At 45.3% G+C, this 13245-nt stretch overlaps 2 protein-coding genes across 14 annotated transcripts in view; one reads left to right on the top strand and one right to left on the bottom strand.

The window, feature by feature from the left end:
- PTK2 (protein tyrosine kinase 2) overlaps positions 1-7584 on the top strand; it is a 223981-nt gene extending 216397 nt beyond the window's left edge. For 11 of the 12 annotated variants that reach the window (XM_056330022.1, XM_056330023.1, XM_056330015.1 and 8 more), the window contains 4 exons: positions 568-674; positions 4710-4865; positions 5326-5406; positions 6333-7584. In XM_056330022.1, the coding sequence (XP_056185997.1) occupies positions 568-674; positions 4710-4865; positions 5326-5406; positions 6333-6545 (557 nt within the window). In that variant the 3' untranslated portion in view covers positions 6546-7584. Of the gene's footprint in view, positions 1-567; positions 3392-4709; positions 4866-5325; positions 5407-6332 lie in introns of those variants that run through there. The other variant, XR_008820501.1, reaches the window with a different exon arrangement.
- Positions 7585-8877: 1293 nt separating this feature from the next.
- RPLP1 (ribosomal protein lateral stalk subunit P1) lies at positions 8878-10281 on the bottom strand. Of its 2 annotated transcripts, XM_056330027.1 has the most exons (4): positions 10094-10271; positions 9914-9988; positions 9471-9588; positions 8878-8998 (listed from the first exon to the last, which is right to left on the bottom strand). In XM_056330027.1, the coding sequence occupies exons 1-4, from the start codon at positions 10163-10165 to the stop codon at positions 8919-8921; spliced, it is 345 nt and encodes a 114-aa protein (XP_056186002.1). In that variant the 5' UTR covers positions 10166-10271; the 3' UTR covers positions 8878-8918. The 2 variants fall into 2 exon arrangements, with proteins under 2 accessions (XP_056186002.1, XP_056186003.1); XM_056330028.1 differs by lacking the exon at positions 9914-9988 and having other exon boundaries at positions 10094-10281.
- Positions 10282-13245: the final 2964 nt, after the last annotated feature.

Raw genomic sequence — 13245 nt, forward strand, 5'->3', positions numbered from 1 at the left:
CAGAGATGTAGTCAGCAAAGCCAAGAAAGTGTTTCAGTCAACAGGCGGGAAGGGCCTAGAGGAAGCTGAGTCACTCTGTAGGACTTCACCGTGTGTGGAGTTCAGACATGTGAAACAAAAGTAGACACCTAAATTTAGGTTTCTCAATCTCAAAAGTGAATCACACCCAGGATTTCTGCCATGAAGTCCAATTTTCCCAGACATATGCAGCATGTGTGGCACTTTGCTGTGGTACAGAGCGGGGTGAGTACCTCTCAGGTCTGGGGTAGGTGTACTGAGATGAGTAGCAGTTGTCCCATGAAGGAATTTTCTAAGTATCTTACTAAAACATCCATGTTCTCACAATCACAGGAAAACTTCATGACCTTTTCTGTCTGCATTTTTCCAATAGAAATACAGATGTAACTCCTACAAATACTGGATTTACTGTAAAGCACATAAAGATGTACATCTCCTCTGCTAGTACAGTAAAGCGCATGTAGCCTTTGTAGTACTGACAGACCAAAATGCTGCAGGTACATCTGAATACGTTGGTCCTCTAAAATGCAGATTTTTTTTATTAATCAGATCACGCAGCTCCACCAAAGAAACCTCCCCGCCCTGGAGCCCCCAGCCATTTGGGCAGCCTTGCAAGCCTGAACAGCCCTGTGGACAGCTACAACGAAGGCGTGAAGGTACATTGCTCAGTGCCACATGAAATATGCCTCAGAAAATTAAACATTACCACTCTTCAGTTAGTTTGCTGTTCCTTAAGTAGAGACCGTGGAAAGCAAAAGCAACTAAACTTCCCAAGTAAATGTTGTCATGGGGCAAATATGCACTGGCAGCTCTCCAGGGAGGTGGGGAGTTAACCGGTAGGCTCATATCCTCCATTACTGTGATTCAGCATGTTCCTCACCTAGAACCTTTCCCAGGTGAGCATATTTCTAGTTTGAAGAGCATACGATATGAGGTCTTCTGTATGGACTCAGCTACCTGCTCAGCAGCTCTGTTAAGCAGGAAGGAGCGCACCTAGGGTTTCCAGTTACTCTGGTAGTACCAAAGTCTCCTATACTTGGTGACAGAGAAGTGAGACATGTCTGAACTGTGGTGCTCAAAAAGCTCTTGCTGGAGCACCGAGGTGCCTAAAACCCTCCTGGCTCTGGGGAACAAGGGAAGAGGGGAACTGGACCGTCTGACCTGTGACTGAGATACTTTCCAATGTGTTGTTTGATCTCTAGTAAATAGGTAATACAGCCAAAAATGAAACTTTAGTTTTCTAGCAGAAATGCTGCAGGATGCTGTGAAACACAACGTCATGTCCCTATTGCAGCTGGTGCCAAGGGAAGTGCTTCTTAGGATGTCAGTCACATCTAAAATCTTGCCTTTCGTGTTGTTCCCTGCCTTTGGGACTCCAGTACCTCTTCAGGAAACAGAAACCCAAGTGACCTCAGAGCCTCCGGAGGGGATCCAGTGGAGCTATTTCTGATGCTAGGAGTTTCCAGCAGCTAGGTAGAATAGTGATTGGGAATTCTCTGTCAGTAATACTTTTAACAGAAGTTAAGAGTATTTAAGTTAAGAGTATTAAGCTGCACTTCTGTTAGAAGTGCAGCTGATCTATACACATCGCTGTTTTATTATTTCACAACCTTTGCAGCCAGGCAAATACCTCCACAAAGACTGCTGGTCTGATGGCGGTATTACTGACCAGAGCGTTAAAAGCAGGATCACTCCTGCCGCTGCTCTCATTCTGTCAGTTGATGCCATCAGTAGCACCCCAGGAGGTGATGTATTTATGTGCCAGCTGTTTCCTGAGAGAAGAAAGATCAGGTCTCCATCAGAGCACAGGCTTTGCAGACACACTGCGGCAATCCCTGCTGTAAATACAACAGTTAGTGCTAATAGTACAGCTCCTCACAGAAGGAGAACCTCTGGCTATTCTAAGCCTTGCCAAGCCTGTAGTAAAGAACAGGAATCCATGTTGTGGTAAGTGCGGCTGTTGTGATAAGCCACTTACCTGATCGATCTCACTAATCGATCTCAGTCACCACCTGCCTGTCACTCTTGCTCTCGTTCTGAGATTACCAGAATATTTAAGAATTCAGTGTAAATAGACAGCAGTGGCCAATTTGAGCAGGATTATTTATTATAAACTGATGCCAGTGCCTTTCAAGCTGCCAAGCCTCAGAAAATGCAAAAAGCAGTAACAGATGTGTACTAAACTTGGCTTCTCTAAAATTTACTTTCTAAATGCTGATACTGGAACATGAAAGATGTTTTCTGAAATATATCCTTTTCACAACAAACCAACCTTGAGCAGCCAAAAATCATCAGTAATAACAAGTGAACAAGATTCTTGTACTAAATAGCTTCTTCAGTAGAAAAGACAGATTGATTTTGGTTTTCTGTCAAGAGTTTCTTGAAATTGGATTGTTTTATGCTCCTTCAAGAAAACAGCCCATTATTTTTTGATAGCGTATAGCTTTGTTAATGTCTGCAGTCCTAAACTGAAGACGCTTCTGAGGCTCTCATTTCAGACTTGCCATTTCAGTCTCCCTTTTCTGCAGAATACAAATTAAGAGAATTTGAACTGCTTGCCCTCAGGAGCCTTTAGGGCATGCGTCAGGAAATACATGGGTTTGTGGTACTTGCTGAGGCAAAGCCGCCCAGTCGACACAAAGAAACTCCTGATTTCTTAGTCTGCAGAGCGGTAGTGTTGATGTTTGGTATAAACAAAAAAAAAAAAAAAAGGAGTGTTAAGAAATGCAGGTGTCCGTGCTCTTGAAATGTCAGGGCCTGGCTGTAGAAATTAGGTGGCTCATCTAGACTGGGTTCTTGATAGTTCTTAACCACAACTGTGATTAGTCATCACAGACAGGAGCTGCACAGTTAGAGGACTGTGTATTTCCTCCTATCATGATTTTTTTCAAGAACAAGAAATTTTCAAGGAGATAAATAAATTTTCTTCAGTCTATTGAATACTGGATTGTTTGCACAGGACATGTTGTTTCCCACCATTGCAGAGGCCCTCTACTCCATTCACCACTTTGCTGCTCGCCAGACTGGCTTGCTCCTGTCAAGCTTTGCATGATCTCTTCCCCATGTGTTTAGTAAAAAGTAAGCATGGGTGCATGGCAAATACCTCCACTTCCTACGCGGTGCACAGCAGGTTGTCAGCACACGGTGCTTCTGTAACAAATGGACCAAGAGCTAACACGAATGACTGCCGATACTGTTGAGGATGCATTTTTGTTGCAGGCTTTTTAACTGGTCTCTTATTGCTACACATGTTTTGGGTTTGGTTTGGGTTTTTTTCCTGCTGAGTTTTATTAATATTGTTTTTCTTTTTTCCCTTCTTTTGGTAAATTTCTTTAACCTTCCCCCACATTCTGCTCAACCATAGCCATGGAGGGTAAGCAGTGCGTGAGCGTGTGTGTATGTGCTCTTATTCCAAAATGTCTTTGCATGTCACTCTGCCAGAAGACTGTTTTAACTTCTCGATTGCTGAAACCAATTGGAATCACAGCCTTTCACTGGTGATTGAGGCAATTACAATGTTCTTTTTCCTTAGGTATTTTCTGATCAATGTACTTGATTGCATCTCTGTAATAAGTTGTCAGTAGGCACTTGGTGAAATGCAACAAAATGGAATCACCATGCACTAAATCCTGCACTCACTCCTTCCTTAGACAAAGTTTCATCCAAGTATTTTATAGTTCCATCAGGGTAGTATCTCAGGTGCTTCCAGTGAAACATCTCTGTAGCTAGGACCAGTTCTAGGAACCAGCAGTAACCCAGCATGGTGGGCTGAAACACGATGAGCTGTCTCAGATCAAGAGTGGGCAGCTGCTCTGTGACCAGTAGAAAATAAGCAATTTTTTAACCAACTGCTCCCACAAAGCAGTTGCTTGGGCATCCCATAGCAGTGAAGAGCTGCAGGAAACTGGGATGCTTGTAGTTCTACAGTTGAGAAGCAGAGACACTGAAGACCTTACAGAGGAAGTTTTCAATGTCTGTTTCTTTTCTGACCCAGGATTATTTTGGTCTGTCCTGGATTTAACTCTAGGCAGATCTGACTCAACAGAAGTTTTGCTTGAGTAAGGACTACTGGATTTTTAACCCATTTCTTTTTCTGATCTACTGGAAACAAACTGTATGAAAAGAGTTGGTGTTTCCCACTTCTAGTGGTGACACAATTTTTTGTTAATCTGCCGTGAATTTTCACTAACAAAACAGTATGTACTGCAATACTCTCTCTTTACTGTATCAGTATGTTAACTATGTACTCTGACATTGTTTTGGAGCACAAAACAACTTTCCCGAACAAGGGACCTGATACCTGTTGCCTTAGCAGTGGAACTTATCCATCAGTAGTGAACCATTTAGACACATCATGTACTGCGGACTCCTCGTTCCTCAAATTATTTCTCTGTTGTGGGAGTTATACTGGAAGCTCTTAAGGGAAATCCTGGTGAAAAAAAGAATTCCCCAGGGTCATTTCACAGATCAGGTTCAGTCAAAAGAACTAAAGGAAACTTCCTTCAGATCGAGGAGTGAGTGTGCTCAGCCAGGACAGGGGACCAAGGCGCGGGGGGGGGGGGGGGGGGGGGGGGGCGGGGCGGCGCGGCGCTGTTGCGAATGAGACCTTCCCGGCAATCTGTGGAGGTTGGGAAGTTGCTGAGCCCCATCTGCTGGGGACAGGAGGTTGAACAACCCTTCTCTGCTTCCAGATTCAGCCACAGGAAATCAGCCCTCCTCCTACGGCCAACCTGGACCGTTCCAACGACAAAGTCTATGAGAATGTAACTGGGCTGGTGAAAGCGGTCATAGAAATGTCCAGTAAAATACAACCAGCTCCACCAGAGGAGTACGTACCCATGGTAAAGGTATGGAGGCAGTTCCTAAAATCAGTGTTTTATTTCTCTCCTGACTGAGGTCTTAAGCGGCGTAGGAGAAACCTTCTGGGAAGCTGGGAGTAGAAAAGCTTTGTGTTTGTGGGGCAGGTAACTCGTGGTCACAGGGCTAGCACTTTGGATGCTTTTAACAGGATTGTGGGCAACTGTGCTTTTACTCCCCAGCTTGCCTGTGCTTATCAAGGGGCAGCAAGTTATGCACTATCTAATCTGCATTTCACTTTTTTAAGAAAAACTTTTAATTAACCCTTTGGCATCTTGCTTTGATAGTGAAACACAATTGCAGGTGGGATTTAAAGTCTCTCAGCCGTGTTCTAACTCCCTTATTCAGATGAGGAACTAATTGTATCTGTTGATTCCTGCACTGTTACAATTTTCTCATCTATTCATTCCATGTTTTCAAAGTTTTATTTCCTTAATTTTTTTTTCTTAGGAGGTTGGTTTGGCACTAAGAACCTTACTGGCAACAGTAGATGAGACCCTCCCAGTGCTTCCTGCAAGCACTCACAGAGAGGTACGTAGAGCTCTGCTGACCTGATGCTCAATCGTTATGTTTTGCCTCGGCCAGAGCAGCTACCTGGCCATGGTTTAGCTCTCCCTGCTTTGCATATGCATACATCTTGGCTCACTAAGCAGCCTGAACTCTGAGTTGTAATTCTACATGACGTAAACTTTACTGGAATTGCTGCATGGGCATAGGCTCGTACTTATGCAAAGACACATGAACTGGATATAATTGAAGAGCACACCACACCACCCATAGGAAGTTGACATAAAAACCATTAGCAGTGCTTATGCAAAACCAGTATTCTAATGCAGGGCGACCATCTGAGAGTTAATTCTTAGTGTAAGTGTAATCTTTCATTAAAGTACAGCTTGCACACATAGTCATGGAAGAGGTAATTGAGTATAGGCTGGTGCGGCTGGAAGGTTTTAATGAGAAGATATTTGGTGGTAAACCTTGTTCTGGATGAGAAGTGCCAAGATCTTTCATGAGGTGGGAGTAAAACCATTGAAAGAGTGTGATAATGAGAAAGCCAGAGAATGGTGAGTGCCCCAGAGCATCATGCCCATTTAGCTGTGCAGCAACATATATCTGGCTACTTGACCCCTTATATTTTTTAAAGCTACTTTAATAAGGAGTGATGTTATACGCTTCCAGGTCCTAATTATCAAGGTGTTAAAACCCACTCCAATGGCCATTTAGGTCTTGGTGCTGTTTAACAGTGGGCAGCTCTTGATCACCGCACAGAACAGCGAGTGTCAAAATTCCACCTGCTGCTCCATGTGATGCCCACAGAAACAGCCCCAGCTTTGCTCAGAAATAACAAGCAGGGGCTGTCGGGGTAGGGTAGGTAGCGCTGCTGCTCTGTAGTATCGCTGCCACAAGTGCAATGCTTTCCAACAACTTGCACAGTTGACCGAATCTTCTCATTCCAGATTGAGATGGCACAGAAGCTGCTGAACTCCGACTTGGCTGAGCTCATTAACAAGATGAAATTGGCACAGCAGTACGTCATGACCAGCCTGCAGCAGGAGTACAAAAAGCAAATGCTGACAGCTGCTCACGCTCTAGCTGTGGATGCCAAAAATTTGCTGGATGTTATTGATCAAGCCAGACTGAAAATGATCAGTCAGTCCAGGCCGCACTAAGTACCGAGGGAGGAGTTTCATCAGTCTAAGAATTCTGCTTGCAAAGGGATGTTCTTTCACCTTCCACCAGCAGTGAGGATTAACCCAGTGTAGTTCTGGCTTTCCAGCACCTCTTGCTTCAGCAGACCTGACCGCTGTTGGTTCTCATTACAAAAGTTTAACCAAGTTTTTTTATCATAAAGCCAAGCTGGTCTGGGAATCAAAAAGTGGCATTATCACAAGCTGAAGTTTGTACAGGAGTCCTCGGGAAATCACAGCTATGGAGTGCAATTCAGTTCTATACATTGCATGGGACACTCTTAGCCTGCAGCTGCAGCAGGGTTATGGTCTTGGAGCCAAAACTGCTTGAGCAGCTGATCAGAGAAAGGTATTGTGAAGTGAAGAATTCGGGGAAACCTCAGGGCTGAGAATTCTTGCCCACAGTATATGAACTATCCAGACTGGAATTTTTTTATTAGAACACTTACGTCGCAATATGCTAATCACAATTTACAGAGAAAGAATAAAAAGCTATATTTTCAAGACTTCAGTCATTTCAAGACAAACTAAAGCCCTCTTCATCTTCCTACCTTTTACTTTTATGTGAATGTGTGAAGCATTTGTTTGGAACTAGCTGTAGAACGCAACTGAAAACTCTTTTTCACCAGAATAACGTGCCAGTTCTTTTGTAGCAATGTTGTTTTCCTTGGAAGTGAAAATGCTGCTTTGTACCAGAGCAATTCAGAGCTGCATTTAGAGGAGTCTGTAACCATTCATGTCCCCCATTTTTATATAATTTATAAAGACAGATTAAAGCCATGTTGGAATATTTTAAACCCGCTGTAGTTAACTAACCCATCCTTTTGTCTATCTTGCCTGGGAGGAGTTACAGTAGAGCAGTGTAATTAGATTTTCTTTGGTTTTCAGTTATGCCATCTGTTCTGTTAAAATAAAAACCACACACTCCCTTTTTGCTGTTGAGGGATATAAATTATTCTCAGGAAGAATATAATGAACTGTACAGTTACTTTGACCTATTAAAAAGGTGTTACCAGTGAAATTCTGACTGTATCATTTTTTGTATGCGTGCACTGCAGAAGAAACCACTGCAAGTTTTCTGTGCTTGGAATTTCCCCCCACCCCCCAATCTACAAACTTAAGAATTCAGTTATGCAGGACTTAAGGAGTAACAGTAAGCATTCGAGGAGAAATGCAAGATTTAAGTAGTCTTCCAGAAAGCATCTCTTTCGAGTCAGTGTAATCATCTGTGTAACTGACTTCTAATTACTTGGTGTTGCTCCTTACACTCCTGGAAACTTTTAAAATAGGTTTTCCTAGGGGGAGGCTTCTTCAGAAAGGGGCAGGGGAAGCATAGCTGGTAAGTGAGAAATCCCAGCAGCAATAGGCAGTTGCATGGACTCAATTCTTCCACAGGTGCCTGCATCTTTCAAAAAAGAAATGAGCTCTCATTTTGTGGGAAGATGTGACAGTGCAGAGTGCATCAGTTTTGGGTCTACATGTGAAGCAACCCTCCTACGCAACTCTGGAGTCCTTACACACTTGGAACATTTTGCCGATGCCCCATTTTCATCCAATACTTCAGAATACACTTTTGAAACACAGCCCTTACCTTGTTCAGTTGCTCTGGACAAGTCGTGTTCAAAAGTTATTTCTAGAAATACATACTTTAAGTTACTCCTCGTGTGTGAAGTTATACAATCTTCCACACCCACCCTTCAAAGTGGTTTTCAGAGATGCTCCTTAACATTTTTCTGGAAAGGCAAAAAAAAATTACACATCTTACACAACCTAGGCTTAGTGCCTAGCACTGCAAGGCTCAGTCTGCTTTTCAGTTACACCTGCTCATGAATAGCGTCCCAACTTTAGCCTCTAACAAGGGCCTTTACCTGAGGATTGCAAGCTTCTTCCCCACTCGTCAGCTCAACAGCTGGCCTCCACTGCAAAATGCACATACTCCTTGCTTTAGCTGCTCCAAAAAGGTTAAAATTACCTGGTACTAGAAACTGCCAAGGTGGAAGGTGCACTGTTGCTAAAGCATTAACTAGACACACAGCAGCTTCACCCAGAGGCCGTAATACGAACTGGGCCATACTGCTTTTGCTAAACGTGACCACGTCCCAGGCTCACTGTGATCATGCCTCTACCTTTGTCCATATGCTGTGCCATTTAGGGGCCTGAACTGTCACTGTGCTGCATCTAAGTATAAAGAACAAACAAGGGAAGTTGTAAAACCACTAGATCAACATGTGGTGACAGCATTTTTGGAACCTGCAGGTAACCTGGCCATCCTTCATCCACTCCACTTCACATGGTTCCATGTAAGACACAAGACTACAATTAAATGTTCTTTATTGCAGACATGTACAAAATTGATTAGTCAAAAAGACCAAAGCCCATGTCATCATCAGATTCCTCTGATTCTTCTTTCTTTTCCTCTTCTTTCTTCTCCTCAGCTAGAAAAGAAGAAGGGAATCAGGGATTTTCCATTCTGTCACCTCATAAAAGTCACATGCCACAAAAGACTTCATATACTATGACTGCAATCAAGAAGCAAGACCTAAGCAATCCTAACAAGCTAAGCTAACAACCCATGATGACTAGTGTTTCCACCAGGAAAGCAAGTTTGTGCCTTCAAAAGTAATTTCTATCAAATCTGAGTAACTTCAGAGATCCTGGTGATGTACAGGAAGACAAGCCTTAACTCTGAGGTAAGGCTAATCCTGTACACTGCCTCAGTGCAATACCAGCCTTTCTTACGACGAAGGTCTGTTTTGCTCCAGAACTCCCACGTGCGTACTACATGAAACCACATGAAAATCGCAGGAGGAAAAGCCGAGCTGGCTCCTGACCTGGTAACAAGCAGCTTTTTACCTAAGTATCTCCCCCAGCTGAAGCTCCCTAGGCTGGCCACGCAAGGCCACTTACCAGGGGCAGCACCGCCCGCCGGCGCAGCGCCACCCGCGGGGGCAGCAGCAGCTGGAGCGCCGCCACCACCAGCTCCTACGTTACAGATCAGGCTGCCGATGTCGATGTTGGCCAGAGCCTGGGGGGAACAAGCAGCAGTAAAACCTCGTCACCAGGGGCTGCGGGGGGCAGCTCCGCTTCGGTCCCGCGCACCTGCGATGCCACGGCAGCCGTGCGGCGGGGAAACCGCAGGATGACAAACCAGCGGCCCCGCACCCCTGGGGACGCGGGGCTCTTTAGGTTCGTTAAAGGTCGCGTTTCACAGCAGAAGGTGCCGGGGCTTGTCGCGCTGCTGTCACCTGCGCTAGTTCGGTTGTGACCGGCAGCCGGCAGCCCCCGCGACGAGACGAGGCCGCCGCCGCCCGCGGCCCCTCCCCGCCCGGCCCCCGCTCCCTCTCGCCCACCTTCGCGAAGAGGCCCGGCCAGAACGGCTCCACGTTCACTCCCGCCGCCTTGATAAGCGCGTTGATCTTGTCCTCCTGCAACGAGAGCGGCGCTCAGAAGCCAGCCCGGCCCCGCCGCCGCCCGCCATGCCGCGGCTCGCCGCCATCTTGTGCCGCGCGGGGGCCGCGGCCCGCACTCACCGTGACGGTGACCTCGTCGTCGTGCAGAATGAGGGCGGAGTAAATGCAGGCGAGCTCGGAGACGGAGGCCATGGTGGGGGCGCGGTGCCAGTCGCCGGGGTGGGACGGCCTTAGCTTCAGCTGAAGGACACAGCACCTTGGGCCGCCGGGGAGGAAAAGGGGCGCGTGCTACCGGCGGAGCTTTATAAGGGCGCCCTGAGCCAATCGCGGACCCGGCGAGCTGAGACGCGACGGTGGCGGCGGCGCCGCTGGCCAACCCGGGGCCGGCAGGGCAGCGCTCCGCCAATCGCGGCGTGGCGGGGCACGAGGGGGCGGCCCTCCTCCCGCCTGCCCTCCCGCTCGCCCGCCTTCCTCCCCTTCCCGCCCTCCCTCCCTCCCTCGCGCCCTCCCCGTGTCTCTTGAATGATGAGTGATGCACCGCTTATCTATAGGATAATGTACTTACGTTTCTCTAACAGCTGCGAAACGTCCAAGGACCCTTATTGCTAACATGACGGATGTGCTAATTGCTAAGTTCTTGGATATGTCATCTTTAAGAAGGCTATCTGGTCCTAAGTTCCTGTAGTTTATACAACGCGGCAAAGACAAGGACTTAAATCGTGGTCACTAGTTTAGCGAGATACGTAAATAACTTCCCGGAATTGTAATGAATATGTAAACGGTTTCCCGGAAAGTTAATGAATCGGTATGAGTTGCTTGTATAAAGGGGGGACTGAAAAGTCCTCTCGGTGTGCATGACTTTGGTGGAGCGATCCCCCACGCACCCAGCGCTGCCGAATAAAGATAACCTCCGCTCACTCGAATATTGGTGACTGATTCTTTAAATCAATTTGGTGACCCAGATGGGACCTCCTCTGCTCGGCTGCGGGACCCATTGAGAGCGGGGACTCCCTAGGGTACCCCCGGGGATGTTCCCGGAGGGGCTCCTCGCCTCATCTGGATCACTGCAGGAGCAGACAAGGACTCCATCTTGCGGAGCAAAGGTACTATTTTTATTCAAATATTATATTAATTGTAAATATTATATTAATATTATATTTTGACCAGTACTGTTTGGGATATTTCTGTTCTGGGACAGGTCCATCTGTAAAGCTGTCCGTAAGACATAAGATCATTGTCTGCTTATGCAGGATGGCATATGCCGGGTAGCTGGCATCCCAGGTATACATCTGATTCTGTTCCGGTATTCGTTCCGATACTGAGGTAATATCGGAACTCTGATTCTGTTTTGGTCGGAAGACTGACACGTTTGATGATTTGAAGTCAATCTGTGTATATAGGATTAATAATTATAGGGTTACTAATAATAATTGTTATCCTCATTTCATGCTGGAAATGTGAGAACATTTCTGCATTAGGTATATTATGCATGTTGGTATGCGGTTATTGTCTTGAACATCCGAGGGGTGAGTGTAAACCTCTATATGTTTTAAAGCGCATATAGGGTAAAGAATTATTGAGTATATGGTGGGGGTTGCTGCTTAAAGACAAAATTTGTCTCTGAGCAGTTCCTTTGTGCTGTTTTGGCATCAATTTGGTGAGCCAGCCAGGAGAACTCTCCACCAGTGCTGGAATCCAGGGGCCTGGGGACCCTCAGGGCCCCCGACTGCATCTTCTGTCGGCAAGACTCCCCTACCCCTCGGCTTCTCACACAGGTGGACAAGGACTTCTGCACAACATAAAAGGTATTTATATTTATTCTTTGTTTTAAGTATTTGATTGTCTTAAGATTTGGGTTTACCCCATAAGACGAAAGATGGGACGCCGTCTCGCAGGGTTGAGAAGAAGGGATGCCTTCTGAAAAGGGTAATAGCCCTCCCTATTTGATTGTCTTAAGATTTGGGAAGCTAAAAACTTGCTTTAGGTTGTCCTAAGATTTGAGGAATTCCTAGAATATAACAACTGAAATAGTGCTCTGTGTCTTGTTTGTTCTATGTGTTGTCTTGTTACATGTTCAAAATTCGAGTTATGAAATAAATGTATGTTGAAAAAAAAATATTCTGGTAATTCTAGGCAAATAGCTGAAAACTTAACACTCTGCTTAAGGCCAGAAAATAATTAGGATCTGTTTTTTGGCAATTGTTCATTGAAACGCGTACTTTGTGTGATAACGCGAACTGTCAGCATTCCTAGAGCTGTAAGTGCACGGTACCGTGTAATACACTGCCCGTGTGACCGAGGGCTGCCTGGAGAGTGTGATGTGTGTGAGAGACGCGGTGTCACTGCAAAGCGAGTGGGGAGTCCCGATCTGCGTGTCCGTGTTCCCCGCGAGGGGCTGGCCAGAGAGGGACGGAGCGATTGAAAAAATCAATTTACGAAGTGTTGGATGCATAATTAGAAATTAGAGCTGGAGACTGTGGACAAAACATTAGAACTAACATCATTTGGAAAAAGCACTGATTAGCCTCTGCCCTCAGTGTCGTAGATGCTGTCTGTATACTCGAGCAAAGGGTGGCAAGTGTCTAAGACATATTATCTCCTCGCAAATAATAATAATAATAATAATAACAATAATAATAATAATTTGAGACCAAGAAATAAGGCTAAATAGAGGTCTTGAACTGTGGTGTGTGTTCTGAGATAAGCATGGTACCTCCAGTAATAACTAATACATTGTAGACAATTACCAGGCTTATTAGGAAGATAGGGGGCAGACCGAGCCAAGAAATAAATACCAAAACACCCCTGGGATGTATTTGGAAGCATAGGAAAGAATTTGGCAGAATTCCCAGTGGAAATTTGAACAAAAAGACATTTTAAAAATATTGTCAGAATTGGTAGCCTTTGTATACACTAGGTGATGGTGAAAGATGGCCACTCGAAGAAGTCTTATATTACAACACAATTTTACAGCTTATGCGGTTTCTTCGTAGAGAACAAAAGTGGGATTAACACCACCTGATCTTTATGGCTCTAGAAAAGGATAAGGGAAAAACTGAGACCTAAACTAGAAAGATGTTCTTGTTGATTTTTTTTTTTTTTTTTTGGGGGGGGGGGGAGAGAGAAGAGCTCAGATTGTGGTTCCTTCTGTGGAGCAACCAGAATGAAGCACGTTGTAAGATAAAAACTTGCACTAATGTATGTAAGACCTAAAGCAGCGGGTGGAGAATCAAAGACCCTGTGAAAGTGTTAAAGTATTGGGGTGAGTTTGT

This window comes from Falco biarmicus, chromosome 3, assembly GCF_023638135.1.
Source record: "Falco biarmicus isolate bFalBia1 chromosome 3, bFalBia1.pri, whole genome shotgun sequence".
Classification (NCBI taxonomy): Eukaryota; Metazoa; Chordata; class Aves; order Falconiformes; family Falconidae; genus Falco; species Falco biarmicus.

Coding starts and splice junctions, on each gene's coding strand:
- RPLP1 (XM_056330027.1), bottom strand. CDS start 10,165: ATGGCCTCCGTCTCCGAGCTCGCCTGCATTTACTCCGCCCTCATTCTG. Junction 9,589..9,913: donor GGCCGGGCCTCTTCGCGAAG/GTGGGCGAGAGG, acceptor TGTTCCCCCCAG/GCTCTGGCCAACATCGACAT. Junction 8,999..9,470: donor GGCGGGCGGTGCTGCCCCTG/GTAAGTGGCCTT, acceptor CTTCTTTTCTAG/CTGAGGAGAAGAAAGAAGAG.